Source organism: Triplophysa rosa, linkage group LG13, assembly GCF_024868665.1.
Source record: "Triplophysa rosa linkage group LG13, Trosa_1v2, whole genome shotgun sequence".
Classification (NCBI taxonomy): domain Eukaryota; kingdom Metazoa; phylum Chordata; class Actinopteri; order Cypriniformes; family Nemacheilidae; genus Triplophysa; species Triplophysa rosa.
This window is the reverse complement of record NC_079902.1, coordinates 18307541-18325320: the sequence shown is the minus strand read 5'-3', so window position 1 is coordinate 18325320 and position 17780 is coordinate 18307541. Positions and strand designations below refer to the sequence as shown.

Genomic DNA, 17780 nt, shown 5'->3' with positions numbered 1-17780 from the left:
CTCTCTCCCTAACATGCACGTTTCTTCCTCCTGTCCAGCTAATTTTGCAAACATTTTTGGTTTGCTTTCGTCTGATTTGTTGATTGATCCCTAAATATTCACTTCTCTGTGTGCTTCCATCGACAGCTCATGTCCATCCTATTTTGGTTTCTTTGATACACTAACATCAAGCTTTTTTGTTTTCTTTTCATCTTCAGAATCGTTTTGCCTGGATAACTCACAAAGCTTTGTGTAAAATGTGTTTTTAGGCTCCATCAATAACCACTGGCCCGTATCACTGTTATCTGGCAATGTTTGACATCTCTAACCGCTCTGCAAACAGATAGATGGCCAATCTTTGTGTTTGTTTTATTTCTTTGCCTGTCTTATGTCTCATCTCCTTTGTCTTTTTAACTTGTTCTTGAAACTGCTCAGTGGGTGTAATTCTGCAATATTTGTTGCTTTTCTCACCCAATGCTATTGTAAACTGGAATTGAATCTTTGTGGAATGTGAGTTGTGAGTTTGAATTGGCTTTGTTTTGCACTTACATAGATGGAAAGAGCTCAAACAGCGAAAATGTCGTGTTTCTCACTGTGAATTTCTTCTCTATCCACAGCTGACCAGCAAGCCGAACTCACAGACTGACAACATTTAAGAAGGATAGTCAAAAATGAAGCTGTCCGTGCTCCCATTTCATCAATTCTTTCGACAAAATTGTTTTTGTTTTGGTCATTTTGTTCCCGTGAGATTATAGTGCTGTTTTACGGACCATTTCCTTAAGAGCTAGTCTCTGATGTCATCCTGTCACAGAATCAGGGAGGCTTCACCGTACATGGCTGTTTTAATTACTAAACGTGTCTTTGTTTACAGTCTTCGAGAAATCGCGTGACGGCATAACAATGCTACGGCTGCTGCATTCCTCGCTCGTTTTTGTTTTGTTTTTTTCTTTTTATAGTGCTTTTTGGTTTGGGGAATTTTATGTGTTGAAGTCAAGTCCACTGAATTTTTACTCTGAACCTCAGAGAATGAAGGGATAGAAACAGAGCTAGCCAACCATCCACGCGCCACAAATATTACATGGAACTAAAATGTGTGACAATAGGTTTAATAAAGTATGTTTCAAGTGCTAACTGTACGAGCTAGTGCTAATAATCTGTGAAGATAGATTTTGTCAAGCCATTTGAAAGGTGAACAGATTGTTGCCTTTCTCAGATTTTTTAGTTTATGATGCAGGTTAGCTTAGTTACGGTACCTAGAGAATTAAAGGTAATAAACAGCCAGGTTTTCTATACTTTATTATATATTACTTTATTGATGATGTTTTGCTCATTGGTTGTTCTCCAAGAGATTCGTTCGATAAGTGTTTACGATTTTTTATTTCGGCGATATAACATTTATGGACATTTATCTGTTGAAGTGAAGTTATTGTCAACTTAAAAACAAGTGAATGTACCTCATAAACGTTTTTTTGCCTGAAAGCTGAAGATCACAACAAAGCCCATATACAATATAGAGGGGGTTAGGATTTCTCCTCACACTTTACTTGCTGAACAGAGCCTACCTAACACTGTCATAACCATTGACAACTATTTAATCAAATTCTAAGTTGCAAGACCTTTTGTCAGGTGCTACATATTTTCTCTCAGAACCTTCACGTTTTTGCAGTGCTACGCTGTGTATATGTCAGTGTTATTAGGTCCTCAGGTAAAGTGATTTCTATCCAGAAAGGTCTCTCTCTGTTCACCTCGAAATTTCACCGTTTCGCCATATCAAGCTTACAGTAGCATGCGCATTGGTGTTCGATCTTACTCGAGATGTGTAGTTGTGGTGGGACTGGTGGTCAGTGCCGTTGGTTTTTAAGTCCATGTGGTTAGGCTGGCTGAAACTGTAAAATATTGTGAATAAAATTTCAGATTCAAATAACGTTTTCTCTGGTGTTGTATGTTCAAGGTTTAACAACTGTAAAAAGGAATCTGGGCTAAACAAGAATGGATTGATGTTATTTTAGATCAAACAAGGTGCATTAGTTCAATTTGAGTGTTAACAGGTATTATAGTGATGGGTCACCTCAAAATGAAAATTCTGTCATTTTCCTCACCCTCTTGCCATTCTGAACCTGTATGACTTTCTTCTGCAAAACACAAAAGAAGATATTTTGAAGAATGTAAACAAAAAACATTGGTCCCCATTCACTTCCATTGGATGGACACAAACCCAATGGAAGTCAATAGGGACCAACGTTTTCTGTTACCAACATTCTTCAAAATATCTTTTGTGTTCAGAAGAAATACAGTCGTACAGGTTTAAATGACATGAGGGTGAATAAGTGATTTAATAAGTGAATTTTCATTTTGGGGTGAACTATTCCTTTACGGTTTTAGTAAGGGGCAATGTGCTCTAAATGATGTTTTACATTTATAAACATAAACCTCTATGACCAAATGTTTCTAAAATATAACACACAGCATGATGATGATTTTTGTTAAATACATCAATTGAATCAATTACTTCTGAATTATTATTTTAGGGAAAAGGCTTAAAACAAAAAAGCACGATTTTATCTTGATTTAATAAAGGTAACCGATTTGTTCTGCGTGTTTTATTTTAATTCATTTATCAATTACAAGAAGACCTTCCACATAAAATTGTGTGTGCAACTTACTTTGTGTGTTTTGTTGTTTAAATGATGAAAAACATCACACAACATTTAGACCAAATTTACTGTTTATCCCTGTGGTCAATTATTTATTTCAGGATGGCATTTGGTCGAGCAAAAAGAACCACTAAACACTTTATGAAATTCTTGTATAATGCAAGACCCCTTAAATTTAATAAAGAGAGAGCAGAAACATATTTGTTTTCAGACATCCCAAAAACAAACAAAATGTAATTGAAAATATATATAGCTGTGGTGTACTCTTTATAAATTATGTAACATATACCAAGTTCCAGAGTTGGGTGTATAAGGGACACTTGCTGTTTCACTTGTGTCTCACCATTCTTCCCAATTGGTTTCATATGTGCCAACTTTTCATTGACAGTCCGATGGCCAAGAAAACAACGCCACCACCACACAACCTCCCAGGCAGCGAGCCAACATGTTGGGCAACTTTCTCTTTTTGTAAGCAAAGTCCTTAAATAGCAGGAATCCATCCCTGCATGCAGTCCACTGCCAACGTTAGCGTCTCACAACATGTGGGAAATCACAAGCACGCTCTTGCTAGCATGCTGTCTTCAGGCTGCTGTAGCACAGGATCACCAGAGGAGCATTTGGGAAGACCCGATCCGGTTTGCTACCAAAGGCACCAAAGACGATTGCCACATGAGCGTGACAGGACAAGGAGATCTGACAAACCTACGCATCCTGTGCCGAGGGCCGGTGCGTTCTTACTGGTGTGAGTACAAGGGAAAGCCACACGTCTGCCGCAACTACAACAACAATCCACGGCACTATTACAAACAGATCATGTGGGACCTCCGCAAGCTGCAGAATGCCTGCCAGGGCCAGAGCATCATTAAACCTCTGATGTGCAAGAGAGCATCTGATGAGGCCAAAATGGTCTTCACATCCTCGTCCTCGCCTGATGCTACACCAAAGGACAGGCCCTCCAGACCAAACTTTGCTAGACCTGAGCAGATGAAACCACACCAGAGCAGACCGGATCAGAGACCAACGCAAACACAGCTCCAAGCATTCAGGAGCCAACCAGCCAGAACTTCACAAGGCAGGACAAATCAATCCAAAGCATTCAGGAAAAAGATGACACCCAAACCAACTGTGCCAAGGCCGACCGATCCAGTACCCACGAGTGAGGCTAAGAGACTTGCCCAGTATTACTGCTGGCGCTCCTTTCAGGGTGTGTGTTCCTACTTCATAGGATGGTTCAAAAACTAAAAGAGGTAGGAGTTTTAAAAGCCTTAAACTAAAACCGGTTATTTCTTGAAAAAAATGTTTAACCAGTTTGTCTCTTCTCTCTTCTACCATCTGTCACATATTCACAGACAACAAACCCCACTGAAGATGACTGCGAGTGCAATGTGAAGGGTTGTATGAAGACAACTAAAATGGTTTAAAAGACAAACAGTTCTTGAAAACTGTGTCTCTGTGAATTCATAGAACACGATTATATAGGTGATGCATTTAAACATATGTGTGTGTAAAATAATCTGTATTAATCATTTAATACCTACATATTTACGTGGACTGGACGATTACAGTATGGGTCAGTATTTTTTAATGCTGTGGTAATATACAGGTCAGTTACGATTGTAACATATCAGTACATCTATAAATGGAGATCTTTGTTTGAAAGGAGTAATACGATTTACAGCTCATGGTCAAATACATACGTTACTGTAAATGTTGAATAAATTACATTTTGCCTCTTTAAACTACCATTTTGTGACGAATTTCATAGGAATGGCAGCAGGGGGCGCTAATGTGTAAAAAATATTTCATAGCTGTGACCGCCAGTGTGTCAAGTACAAGTGTTTTCGTTTCATATACACAATTTTACAATGGAAACCGAGCTAGTTTTTGTCATTACAAACTACTATTATTATATATTATCTGTATTCTAAATACTGCACAGGTCATTGTGCAAATAAAAGGCTAATGTAGCCACCACTGTCATCAAAATTACGTAATAACCTTTCCAAAAGTAGGCCATTAAACTTAACCCAAATATTTTAAAACATTCAAATGAGCTAACGTTACATACACTTGTAAATGTTCTGTCTGTCTCAGCTTTGTCACCAATCACTTCCCTAATTTAACTTTTAAATAGCGAACCAAAGAACCACGCAAGCGTAACGTAAAAACTTGGGGAGGCGTGCACGCGCGATATACGCTATAAATGGCTCGCACGGGGTTTCAGAGCGCGTAATACAGCTGTTTATTTGTTCTTATGCACGTTGCCTGTTGACTCACTTAAATCTCAACAGTTGATATGTAAGCGTGATATCCTGCCGCACTTTGAGATTTGAAATACAGCCTACTTCACGCATGATGCGCGTAAAAGACGTCGCTCTCGTTTTGATTTTCGCCTGCGTCGCGCAACAGTTTTTACAGGTGGACAGTGTGAAAGATAAACAGAGACGGGGAAGAGCACAGCCCGGTAAAGGGGAGAGAAGAAGAGGTCAGAAGAATGAAACCGGTCCTAAAGCATCTGGTGACACAGTGGTCAGAGGGAGATTTTCCACGAAGGACAAAGCGCAGTGCACGTGGGTCGCGGCAAGTGAGGGTGACAGGTTTCTTTTGGGAGTCACCTGTGCAAACGAGGGAACGGATTTCGAGTGCAAATATGTGGCGAAGCCCACCACTTGTCAGCAATACTCATCCAACTCCGAAGCGTACTGGAAGCAGATCGGCCGTTCGCTGAAGAAGCAGAAAGGGTTATGTCGCGACTTCACAGCGCGGGTTAAAGCCGTGATGTGCAGGAGAGCGCCGAAGGAAGCGCACTTCAGATTGGTGCTCACGCGTTCCTCATCCGGAGTCCCGTCACCGCCGCCCGGTTCTCCGCCGTGCCCTGGCCGTGTCGATAAGCTGAAACGGGCCGAGGAATACTGCACCAGCTCCTGGTCTTCTCTGTGCACGTTTCTGTTCTTGATGGTTGAGAATGATGAATGCTCTTGAGTTGCAATCTTTCAACCTTTTTTAATAGGCTATGTAGAATTGATGGCTGGCTGTATAAATGAGATTAGCCTATACGTTTTATAATGTTTATAATTTATGTTTTCTGTAATTAATGTGTTTTTAAATATAGTTTGTAGTAACTTGATTAACTCGATAAATGTTAGGTTTGATTGGTTTCCGTGTCTTCCCTTGACATTTTTAAGACAAGTGTCAAAAACAAGCGTCTATTTTTGGGAATTATCATAATACATTTAGGACTATTGTCTAAAAGTTAATGCAAGCCATATAGTTCATACCTAAAGATTACAAAGTGCATGAACATTTTCTCACATGAGTTGTTACTGAAACTTTGTAAGAAAATGTGTAAATCGATGTTAAAAACAGTAAAATTAAGAAAAACAAAACGTATATAAAACTGCTTTATTTGTAAGGATTTGTGTTCCTGAAATCAGCTATAAAAAAGATTGCACAAACATAAATGTATTAATGAAAATGTAAAATAAATGTGTTCAGAGATGTTAAACAAGGTGAAACACATGCTCGTAACAGATTTCAACGAAAGATTATAAGTGTAGAAACTGCCAAATGGAATTTGTGTTGTCATTGCATTGACCCAGTTTGATTTGAGCTAATCCTGTTGATGGAATAACAGCTAATTGTTTGTGCATCCATTCATAAAATTACTTTTGACAGTGTAATTATTCTGTGATCTTTGCATTCCAAAACAAGCCATGTGCTCCTTCAGTCATTACAAGAAAATTATAGGCAAATTGTAGCCTATTTAGTTCTGTGAGCCTGCATGGTGCTAACTTTGATCTGAATACCTTTTATGTTGAACCAGATGTCTCAAGACATTGCTGGTTTAAGATATGTGGAGCATTAATCCCAAATCAGGGTATAGCAAATTCTATTGTTACATTAGTTGTTACATGTGAGGTATGTTTTATCCTCTCCATTTTCCAACACATACATATTGCAATTGGAATTTGTTTTCGTTTTAAATTTAATTTGTAAATTAGAATTTTACTGTTTCATACAATTGACCAAACAATTCTCCAAACTACACAAAGGGTTTTAATCAGTGCTCGAATTGAATCAAGAAATGGGTCCCCCCATAAGACTTTTTTTGGTGGGGGTGGGGGTTAGTCTCGCAATATACAATTTATACAAAATACACAATATATTTCATCATAATATGCATAACTATATACTATTTATTAAAAACAAGCTTACATAAAAGAACAGGCTTCTTTTACTGTATTTTGGATCAAATCAATGCAGGCTTGGTGAACAGAAATGACTTTTGAACAGTATAATTCTAGCATTCTAGCAATACTACAAATGTAGTATTTACTATTTTCCCTAAAAACAAATGGATGATTGACACTTTGTGATAATAATGTTTGTTCCAAAAGACTTGTTTAAATGCAAGAAACTAGTTTATTAGATATTACAAAATATAAATTGCGACAAGACCGACTGTCTGTGTGTTAGTGTTATGGGGATTTTTCAACGATTTCAGTGCAGTTTACATAGTTATGTCCAGTAGGTGGACTATTCAATAATTTCAGTCCAAAAGTCTGCTTTATTCAGGAGCTAACTATGGCTATCAATATGTCAATCAATGTCTATTTCAAGAGTGAATCCCGCATTTATACACCGATGTAATTCCCGAAAGTTTGCAGCGTGTATGTGGCCGTTGGTCTTAGCAGCATGAAAAACAAGTTTTACAATTCTGAATGGATTATATATAGCACAGAAACCACACAAGGAGCACTCCCTTCATAATTACTTTATTAATCACTCATCTTCATCGAGATCTCATAGCACCCCAGAACCAGGCCTAATAATAATTTACGCAAGGAATACAAAAGCCCCGACATGGAGTTGATAAATATAGTGGAAAGATATATAGAGAGAGAAAATTACCCCTCAAAAAGTAGAATCTTCCTTTTCCCGACTGTGGAGGTTTATTATTTTCCATTTTTTTAGCTGAAGTTAGCTTCACCAGAGCAACGCCAATCAAGCAGTCATGTCAACAATGTCCTGCGCTTAGCGGTCTTTAGACGTGGGGTGGGGCGTTTAAAATTTAAAGAGACATGACAACAAGCCCATAAACAAACTTAATATAAATTATTGTAAATAATTAATTGACGAAATTTACCATATCCATTGCATGAATTTAATCACATTTGTCATTATCATTTTTACTCAAATAAAAATATCTGAGGGACCCCCTAAGTCTATTTTTTACTTCTCCTGGGGGTCCCTAATGCATTATGGTGGGGCCCGGAACCCCCCAGCCCCCCTTCAATTCAGGCACTGGTTTTGGTAGCTGTACACATCAAACCAGCCTGTGATTATGAAAGTTAACACTCACTGATGTTGTGGCCTCTCAGAAAACAACATTCCAAGCAAAAAACAACATTCTTAGCAAAGGTTATTCACAACGGTTAATTCTAAAGTAAAATTAGTTTGTTGGCCTTTGTCAGATCAGGATGAATGAACCTTAACAATCTTTTTCTGTGATTGTCAATCAATCTCGCTGTTCGAGCTTTGTTGATTATGTAGCCTAACACAATTTACAGTAATTTGCAAGAAAATTTGCATTTTGAGTCAAAAAATACTGACCCAAAACTTTTAAATGTTCTGCAGAAGTGGGAAATGACATAAGCCTAAATCTACTAACTTCATATTAATTTAATGGGGCGGTTTCCCGGACAGGGATTATCTTAAATCAGGGCTAGGCCTTTACTGGTGTGCATTTTCAGACAAAACAGGGGCACTTATGTGTTTTAAAATGTCACTGCAAGCTATTTTCAGTTTTGACAGCTCTAACATTTATTTTAGTCTAGGACTAGTCTTAAGCCCTGCCCGGGAAACCGCCCCAATATCTTTTAACTTTCTTTATGGCCCGGTTTCCCAGACAAGGTTTATCTTAAACCAGGATTATGCCTTAGTTAAATTAGGACACTTAAGGTTTTATAAATATGTCTTATGAAAACATTACTAGTGTGCATCTTCAGACAAAGCAATGGCCCTGAGTAAATCCAGTTTCAATATGTGGTAAAAACCACATAATTTTGCCTTTGGAAAGTACCACACCTACAACAGGTATTTACATGAAATATTAAATTGATATTAATGGTTTCCAAGAGTGTTGCGTGACATGAAGGAAAGAATTTTGATTCGATGTCAGCTCAATGCTAAGAAACAATGAACTTGGTAATGTAACACTTTTAACATTTCGTTCTTTTATGAAGGTGTGGTTCATACTGTATTTGTGTATAACACTGAATTGTCACCTAATATTCTTATAAAATCTCAGACACTGCTTTTATTTCTGCATGAGATGAATTCAAACACTGTTCTCATCTAACCCCTCCAGAGATAGCTATACTTCTGGTGGGTCCTGCAGGGTGGAACTCCATGAATGATTTCCATGTGGACTGAGGTGGCCTGATTCCACACCCTGACATTCTGGTCTCTGATTGGCTGAAATAATGACCTTAATAAATACCATTGTGGAAATGAAAAGAACTTGGACACGAACACTGGGGTCCTCCGTAGGATTTGTGCTGCATGAGACTGCCAGTGTTAGGATTTAGAAAAGAGATTTACACACAGTCCACACACATAATAAAACAATGTGATATTATGAGTCTTGAAAGCTCTCTCATGCTTCAAGAATTCAACATTTCTATGAAAGAGGTCCCAGTCTTCTAATATCAGGAAGATAATATATGTGAACCAAACACATTGACCCCTACAGAATCCCTTATAGTGTTTGGGAAAAGCACTAAATTAAGCAAAGTACATGAGTTTGCCAAGTTTATCTGGGAAAGGAAACAAAACCACATTGACAAATCTATTATTGACAAGTAATTCGCAAAGAATGAAAAGGGCCTGATTAAAGGAGCAGTTCACCCAAAAATGAAAATTCTGTTTTTATTTACTCACCCTCATGTTGTTGCAAATCTGTAAAAATGTCTTTGTTCTGGAAAATTATTTTGTAAATGTCTTTGTTCTGTCGAACACAAAAGAAGATATTTTGAAGAATTTAGGAAAGCAAACTTTTGACTATATTGTCATTTTTCCTACTATGGTAATCAATGGTGGCCAAGAACTGTTTGCATTACAAGCATTCTTCCAAATATCTTTCTCAGTGCTCATCAGAGCAAAGAAACATACAGATTTGGAACAACAATTCGAGGGTGAGTAAATGATGTCAGGTTTTTATTTTGGGGTGAACTGTCCCTTTAACAAGTATAGCTCATTGACATATGTATATAACATGGATATACACGTTTTGATAAGGATATATACACACAAATCAACTTTACTCTTTAATTAATGTAAAAAATGTAACATTAACATAAGTGGAAACAGGATGAGAAAGAGATTAAAACAATTTATTAAAACAATACTGCCATCTAATGGCAGAAGTACGAATATTCTTAGCAGGTGAAACTAAATACAGAAACATTTAATATGGTCCAAAACATGTCATGCTTTTTTCTTAATCAAAAACCTTCAAACAACACTTTAAAAGAAACAAATTCAACACCAATTCATGCCTCAATATAACCTCCAGTACTCAAACACTGAAAAACCACAAAGCATAAAAGGTAACATACAGGTACATAAATGCAAAATACTAAACCAAGAAAATGTGAATGTGTATAAGTTAAGAAACAAGACAAGAATTGATATAACAATTATATAACAAACACAAATTAATTTTTGCATAAAGAAAAATGACTATGCTGTATCTAATCATTGCCACCACACAGGTAGAGCAGGGCCTTCTGGTAATCTCCATCAGTGTCTTCCTATAAAATGGGATGAAAAAATAATTTTGTAATATTATAATTTTTTAATGTATATGAGAGATGCTGTGTGTGTATAACCAACCTGTATGGTGCAGTAAAGTGATTCGCCATATTTCTTCTTGTATGCCGCTCTGATGTCCAGCATATCCTGTTCGCTTCTAGACACCATGAGTCTTATGAGCGTCTTGTCGTCAGTGCCAGCACGCTGTGAGTAAACAAACCAATAATGCGTGAAATCATTTTCATAGTCTCATTATTGCTCAGATCCAACACACTCATTTATTAAACAGGCAGAAGTTGTTTTCATTTTTCCACTTGAAGTGGCTCTGTTTGATCATTTCAATGAGCAGCAAGTTATCTAGTGTACGATTATGAGTAGGTAAAAAAAAGATGAGATTCTTAAACCTCTCATACCCTCATGGACTCTCGAAGGGATTCGGCAAAATAACCGGGCACACTTTTTGCACACTTCACTAAAGTGAGAGAGAGCGAGAACATTTCAGTTTCCACATTTTAATGATAAAAATCATTGAGTCAGGGTTTCATTTCGTACCCAGAGCCAGCAGCAGTGCTTCAAGGTTCCCGGTACACTCATCTGTTAAGCTCTCTTCAATGTCACAGCCGGCAATCTTTTTGTAGGCATCAAACACTGAAACGGGGACCGGAAGCCATTAAAAAGCCTTTCATTGTTCATTCGGATTATGTGAGAAAGCTTTGAACACACACACGCGCACCTTTTCTCAGGTGTTCTGCGCTCCTGTTGCCGAGTATGTTGATGAACTTCTCCTCGTCCGTGCCTACTTTCTGTTCTCCGGCAGCGAACAGCTCCTGAAACATGATCAACAGACAAACACTTCTAAGGTTTGCAACTTAAACCTGAAGATCCAGTTACGTTTTTCCATCTTTACATTAACACAGTATGTAAGTGAGTAGTGTACGTGAAGATGATTAATTACAGTGCTAAAACAAATGTATATTTGCAGGGTGTGTATATATTTCTGGAAGTGTCACTGTTCTTTACCTTGGCATCTTTCTCCACTCTGCTCTCATCTACTCCCTCCTCCCTTTTTGCCTGAATGTAGTAACAGATGCACAAGACCGATCAGAACATCTGATGCACGACAGCCCTTCTCCACCTTCCACATATTCCTAGACGAGGCGTGGAATTTCCCTCAAACGGTAAACTCCAATATTGAATTACCCGCACTTTACCCCCGAGAATCATTTAATCTTCTGCACAACATTAACTCAAGAGCTGTTTTAATTACTTAAGGATGACTTCACCATAGCTCATGTTATCACTGCCCTTTTCCATCACTTTGCTTGCAGTCTTCTCAACGTTACTGCCTCTTCCATCTCAACTCCAGATTGGCGGTATGACCAAAATTACATATCACAAGTTTTTTTTCTGGAATTTGAAGCTGTCCTGTCCGCTGTTAACCATGTTGATGTGTCTTCCACAGTATCATAACTTAATACTTTTTTACCATTGCCCAATATATGGGTAGTTGACAAATATACCGTAAATGTGTCCTATGGTGTGACAGTAAAAATTCAGAGAAAAAAACGAACAATGAAGATAAATCTCTCTTATCCTATTTTATATTATAAATATAAATATCATCAAAAATATATTATCAACAGTTTGTTTTCGAAATTTTTGCTATGTCACACCATACAACACATCTACTGTATATTTGTATTGAACACATCTACTGTATATATGTGGGTAGTTTGTCAACTACCGATCACATACATGGATTTCTTTTCTTTTCTATGTGCATATAAACTTTAAAACCATGATTTTGTTTTACCTGCAGGAGGATAACCAGCATCTTCTGGTAATGTCCAGATGTATCACCCATGATGTCTTTTTCCAGCTTGCCTCCGTGCTCTAGGCCACATAAGACACATGAGACGGGGTCTATAGATTGCTTACACCTTAATGGTCTCAACTGACTCTAATTGGAAAGGATCGGTTTTAACAGCAATGCCTTGTAGAAACTTTATGATCAGGGTAAAGTGAGTCTTCTCTCCTTTCAGATATCTGCTTAGATGGCTTTCGTGCATTTCCCCACTGTTCTCCATATGACCTGTTTGCTTGCAGGAGGCCGATGACGCAGTGTTGAAGAGGGTAAAATATGAAGAGTTTGGTTCGAAAATGAGATAACTCCGTTTTTAAAATGTTTCAAAAATCATGTTTTTTTATTGTGCATTCCATTTAATATAAATCAAACTGCAGTTGGTTTGTTTTGTTTTAAGCCATAATAACTAAAAAAAATAAAACAAAACACAATAAAACAAAATAAAAAACATGATTTTTGAATTTTAAAAAAAATGGAACCAAACTCTTCATATATTTGCAAAATGAATATTTAACATGTATTAGTAAAAGCTTAAAGATTTAAAAATGACTGGTGCAGTTGTTAAAATTGTACAAATTCATTATTGTGGGTTGCTACTGCTTTTTTCTCAAGTTAAAATCACTTATATCAAAGCTTAACATCTGTTTATACGTTGTTAAAAATCAAGTTTTTATGGAGAAAATAAATGGGATTTCTACTGCTGGAACACTACCGTTACACTCTATTGAGCCATACTATAAAAGATTTATTATTTGAAGTCTGCAAAGCATAAATACTTGGTCATTTGTCTACCTTCTTAGACACGGTTATTCATCAACTTTGCATTGGTGCGACATTTTCATTGTGGATTTAGGAAGACCGTAAACACAGTGAACATTACCTTTCTTGTAAGCCTTGATGATATCTTTTATCTCATCACATGTCCTGGAGGCCAGGATCTCAATTAAAACTTTATCCTCCGTACCTGCACCCTGTAAGAAAACCAAAAAAGAGAGCTCCCATTTGCACAATGCAAATTCATTTTCCATAGCAATGTGTTTGCTTTACTTTTTCATTATAATTCATAGACAATGACTTTATGACATTCATAAAGTAGAGTTTCATAGACTTTATGACTTCTTTTATAGTTGACTTTACCTTGATGGCCTTATGGAGTTCATTAGAATCATATATTGTGGGTGGAGACATAAGAGCCACAATGAGATCCTCTAGCTTTCCGCCGAGCTCCGATCGCAAGTCTTTCTCTAAATCCTGTAAAAAGACAAAACAGACAAACAAGAGCGAAAGAGAGAACACAAGCCAAGAAAGACAAGAAAATATACTGTTTCTTAGAATGACGATATTAAGCATTTTAGCATCGCTTTAGATGGAGATGTCAGTATTGAATTATATCTGCACAAACGTGCCAAACAGCGGTACAGCAGCGTAAATAATCGAGACAAACTGCTATTGATGTTCAGCAGTATTTCTTACTGATTCAATGGAACAACAAATGAATGTGGTCTCTACCTGACAGTTTAGTTAATGGAGATTATTCCCTTGTTTGGTTATAACTCACATAAATTAACATCCACATGGATTTTCATTCAATATTCATTGTGTTGTTTTGCAGTTTAAGATGCAGTTTGGAAAGATGGTAGATGCTGACTTTTATCAGTATACATTTTTTTTAAATATCTGGATATGATTTCAATACACTGTATTATTGTAATGTAACACTAGAATACACAAATACAACACTGTCTTACCTTGCCAAAGGCCTTTTTATAGGCTGCTTTTATTTCCTGTCTCTGGTCATTAGAGCGAGATGTCAGCAACATGAGGACGGTATCTTCATCAGTGCCTGAGGACACACAGCATTCACACCAGCTTATTAACACAGGACAGAGGCTGAACTGTTGAAAACAATGTTACTCAATCTGGTGATCAGTGCAATTTGTTAACAACACTGAGTAACTGCATCTCCTCAATGCGTAATAGTGGTCAAATGGATATTGAGAAGGTTCCAAATCTTCTAACTTACTTTTCAAAACACAAAGCATAGATCCCAACAAAACAATTCTAGATTTATAGAGAAATTGCAATAACCTGTTTGACTTACCAATCCCTTTCATGGCCTTGCGCAAAAGTTCTGCATCTTGCTTTGCATTGAAGTTCACAAAGGGTTTCACGCTGCCTCTGGTTGCCTGCAGAATATATACAAATTTAACATATTACACAATGTATGTGATTTCAAAGCAATTGACAGTTGTATGTAGTTATGTATGTAGTTATGCTTTTAACACTAAAATCCAAATGCAAGATGCATGTGACACAGAAACATTCTTAATATGAATGCTGAGTGTCATTAATGCTTTGCACCATTTATTGTTTGTTGTTCAATATGACCTTTTGTCAGAAAAATCAGCAAATCAAAATGGATTCAAAAGGACAAAACTTTTAGGTGTATGTTTTTATTGCATTGGTTCCCTAATTATAGCATTTTATTTACATTACTGTTACTTAAAGTGGTAGTTCACCCAAAATGAAAATGCTGTCATGAATTGCTCACTTTATTATAATTGTATTTGTTTGGTTGAACAAAGAGAAAGATATTTGGAAGAATGCTTGTAACCAAACAGTTCTTGGACCCCTACCATAGTAGGAAAAATGACAAGTCATAAGTGCCCCAGAACTGTTTGCTGTTCTATATTCTTCAACATATCTTCTTTTGTGTTCAACAGAACAAAAAAATATAAAGTATTTTTTTCTATGGTGGTCAATGGGGTCCAAGAACTGTTTGGTTCCAAGCATTCTTTCTCAGAACAAATAAATGTATACAGATTTGGAACAACTCGAAGGTGAGTAAATGATGACAGAATTTTTATTTTGGGTGAACTGTCCATTTAATGCAGCTAAAAGAAACAATAAAAAGTCTATAAAATCCAGGTAAGCCACACAAAATGACAAAGAGCATCGCTATCCATACACATCTGATTAAAGATAGAGCAGGATAAGGCTCAGGTTAATACTAGAGCTGGAGTAAAGGATAAGATGAGGTTTTAGGTTTAAGGTTAGGGTTCATGTTCAGGCTAAAGGTCAGGGATCAGTTAACCCTGAAACTTCAATTCAATGCATAAAACAGCAGCTTAAAGTGTGCAGAACACAAAAGAATATATTTTGAAGAATGAAAGTCAAAGCCCTGTTTGAAATGGCAAGAATGTTCATTTCTTTACAGATAAACTGAAAAAATAAACCGATATGCTACCGAGTCCTATAGGACTAAATGTCTTATCATTTAAAATGATGTCTGAACGCTTCTGACTGATAATGGCAGTGACCGTTCCCTCCGTCTGATCTGATACAAGTCTCATCTGCGATAGTCCAGTCATCCAACACCTTAACCTCCATGACAACGGTCACCACGCCAACACACGTCCGATAACAACCTCTCGATCTTTAAACAGAATGTGCAAAACCGGAAACAATACTATCGAGATTATAATGCTACTTTGATAGCTGAAAATATGACTATGCCTAAAAGACGACGCATAAAAAATAACACAAGACTTACGTGTTGTTTTAGCCGGTTGATGTAAAGACTAGGCTAATGTAAGACTTTTATATGATTTTTTTCCCGCTGATCAACACCTTGTCGTTTTCTATTCTATTTAGTCACTGAAAATAATTCTACACAGAGTATCCGAAAACGTAATTTAACGTACATAACACGTTATCTGATGTAGGCTAAATATTTGCTTTTAGCGCCATGCTATATTTTGCGCATAGAAGTGCATTTACGAAAAACGCGCAAATTCACTAAACGCTCTGCTGTAAATCCCAATTAACTTTAAACCTTTTATGTTTATGTTTTATGTCTCGTTTCATGAAACATATGCTAAAGTAGACTACAAATGCAGTTCAACATAATAGGGCATTCTTACCATAAGTGCTGAGGTGTACAGGTGTAGACAGCCTAAAATCTGAAAAATCAAGCAGAAAAAGTTAGTCCATTATCAGACCGATAGGTCAATTGGAAATATATCTGTAGGCTAATGCAGGTAGACCTATTTCAGTTTAATTCCTATCATTCATTCATTACTGTAATGATACATAATTCCACTCTATAGATTATATACGGCAGAGAACGCACCTGTTACAGTAATATATTCTGTCACCTGTAGGTTTAATCTGACTTGTGGCGCGTGCCGACAATGACTGAAAGAAGTAGGTGACTGTAGGCCACGCCCCCCAAAACACCTGTCAATGGCAGAGACAGATCTTTACTAACACAGGCCCAGTTTTTTATATGCGCGTGTGTGTGTGTGTGTGTGTGCGTGCGTGTGTGTGTGTGTGTGTGTGTGTGTGTGTGTGTGTGTGTGTGTGTGTACAATTGTGACAACTTGCCCCAGTCAGGGTTTTAGGAAAATATAAAGATATGGTTCAATATATTGATAATAAATACATTTTCTGAGAGTTTGCATTTTACAGTTTTGACCGCAAATGTTAAATCCATAACGCTGGAGGTCCAAATGTGTGTTTTTTAGGCAACAGCTTTACACATAATCATTGGTTTGAATATGACTCATTACGTCCACATCAGACTTGGACAGAAGCAATAACCAGAGCTCTGAGCAACAGCTTTCTCTGATAGTGACTGGCAATATTTCAGATTTATTGGGCCTTAAAGAATTATGCATTTGTCAGTGGCTTTTAAATGAGATGCTTCGTGAAGTAAATTTCCTGTAGGCCCATAAGATTTATACGTTACCTCAAAGCAGCTCAATAAACCTATTAACCTGCCTAGCAAATAGAGAGCCAGGAATATTAATGAACAATTTTAACGCTTCAGTGACTGAAGTGCTCTTTGTTTTTTATACCATAAACATAGAGCCACAGGATTTCCACAGCATCTGTTTCTCATGTGAACAGTGCACATGTCAATATCCCCTGTCAAGTAAAAGCACCCTGCTGTTTGTTTGGCTAAATTGCTCAAGTGCATATGCAGTGTGGTGTGAATTTAATTTTCTCTCTTGACACACACACATAGACACACGTGTCTTGCCTTGTGAACAAGGGAATTAAAGCAAGTTGACTTCATTGGGATTCTGAATCAAGATGTTTTTAATAGCCTGCTGATGAGATCATTACAATAACACTGTGCGTGAGATCTTATGATGAATGAACCATCCAAACACACACATATATGTAAATACAAGTTTAGGCAGTGGCACACAGGTATACGCATAATTCATCACAGTGCTTAGTAGCCTAAATGTTACTGTAAGTTGCTTTGGATAAAAGAAACTGCCAAATGTGTAAATGTATATGGCTTTCATCATTTTATTCATATGCAAATGATGAAAAGCAGTATGAAGTTGATTTTGCTTGTTCATTTACAGAGTATTCCTTCATTTCTCCAGAAACACTTGCGTAAGTTTAAGTATAAAAGCTTAAGGATAATTTACTTTCACCAACTTTATCAGCAC

At 37.1% G+C, this 17780-nt stretch overlaps 4 protein-coding genes and 1 long non-coding RNA gene across 17 annotated transcripts in view; 4 read left to right on the top strand and 1 right to left on the bottom strand.

Moving 5' to 3' along the window:
* Positions 1 to 2033, top strand: part of prom1a (prominin 1a) — a 45638-nt gene extending 43605 nt beyond the window's left edge. For 2 of the 12 annotated variants that reach the window (XR_008964148.1, XR_008964147.1), the window contains exon 26: positions 597 to 2033. Coding sequence is in view for 1 of the 12 variants with exons in the window: in XM_057349386.1 (XP_057205369.1) it covers positions 597 to 600 (4 nt within the window). In the remaining 11 variants the exon portion in view is untranslated. The remainder of the gene's footprint in view (positions 1 to 596) is intronic. The other 10 variants (XM_057349380.1, XM_057349381.1, XM_057349382.1 and 7 more) reach the window with 8 other exon arrangements.
* Positions 2034 to 2257: 224 nt separating this feature from the next.
* On the top strand, positions 2258 to 4364 carry fgfbp2a (fibroblast growth factor binding protein 2a). Its single transcript, XM_057349523.1, has 2 exons — positions 2258 to 3880; positions 3983 to 4364. Exon 1 carries the CDS (start codon positions 3174 to 3176, stop codon positions 3873 to 3875), a length of 702 nt encoding a protein of 233 aa, XP_057205506.1. The 5' UTR covers positions 2258 to 3173; the 3' UTR covers positions 3876 to 3880; positions 3983 to 4364.
* Positions 4365 to 4845: 481 nt separating this feature from the next.
* fgfbp1a (fibroblast growth factor binding protein 1a) lies at positions 4846 to 5790 on the top strand. The gene has a single exon (XM_057349524.1). The coding sequence runs from the start codon at positions 4986 to 4988 to the stop codon at positions 5613 to 5615; it is 630 nt and encodes a 209-aa protein (XP_057205507.1). The 5' UTR covers positions 4846 to 4985; the 3' UTR covers positions 5616 to 5790.
* A 4101-nt stretch (positions 5791 to 9891) lies between these two features.
* On the bottom strand, positions 9892 to 16549 carry anxa5a (annexin A5a). 2 transcript variants are annotated; one of them, XM_057349664.1, is made up of 13 exons: positions 16445 to 16549; positions 16236 to 16274; positions 14414 to 14498; positions 14061 to 14155; positions 13450 to 13563; positions 13193 to 13283; positions 12262 to 12341; positions 11469 to 11519; positions 11182 to 11275; positions 11001 to 11096; positions 10862 to 10920; positions 10530 to 10652; positions 9892 to 10447 (listed from the first exon to the last, which is right to left on the bottom strand). In XM_057349664.1, the coding sequence occupies exons 2-13, from the start codon at positions 16236 to 16238 to the stop codon at positions 10388 to 10390; spliced, it is 951 nt and encodes a 316-aa protein (XP_057205647.1). In that variant the 5' UTR covers positions 16239 to 16274; positions 16445 to 16549; the 3' UTR covers positions 9892 to 10387. The 2 variants fall into 2 exon arrangements, with proteins under 2 accessions (XP_057205647.1, XP_057205648.1); XM_057349665.1 differs by having other exon boundaries at positions 16470 to 16534.
* LOC130563875 (uncharacterized) lies at positions 11507 to 12678 on the top strand. The gene is made up of 3 exons (XR_008964170.1): positions 11507 to 11626; positions 11777 to 11821; positions 12268 to 12678. It is a non-coding gene; the product is annotated as an uncharacterized LOC130563875 (long non-coding RNA).
* Positions 16550 to 17780: the final 1231 nt, after the last annotated feature.

Excerpts from the sequence above, each read along its gene's own strand:
- fgfbp1a (XM_057349524.1), top strand. The coding sequence starts at position 4,986 with ATGATGCGCGTAAAAGACGTCGCTCTCGTTTTGATTTTCGCCTGCGTC.
- anxa5a (XM_057349664.1), bottom strand. Across the intron at positions 14,156-14,413 it reads CAAGGCCATGAAAGGGATTG|GCACTGATGAAGATACCGTC; the intron begins GTAAGTCAAACA and ends GTGTGTCCTCAG. Across the intron at positions 11,276-11,468 it reads GAGTGGAGAAAGATGCCAAG|GAGCTGTTCGCTGCCGGAGA; the intron begins GTAAAGAACAGT and ends ATCATGTTTCAG.
- fgfbp2a (XM_057349523.1), top strand. The coding sequence starts at position 3,174 with ATGTGGGAAATCACAAGCACGCTCTTGCTAGCATGCTGTCTTCAGGCT.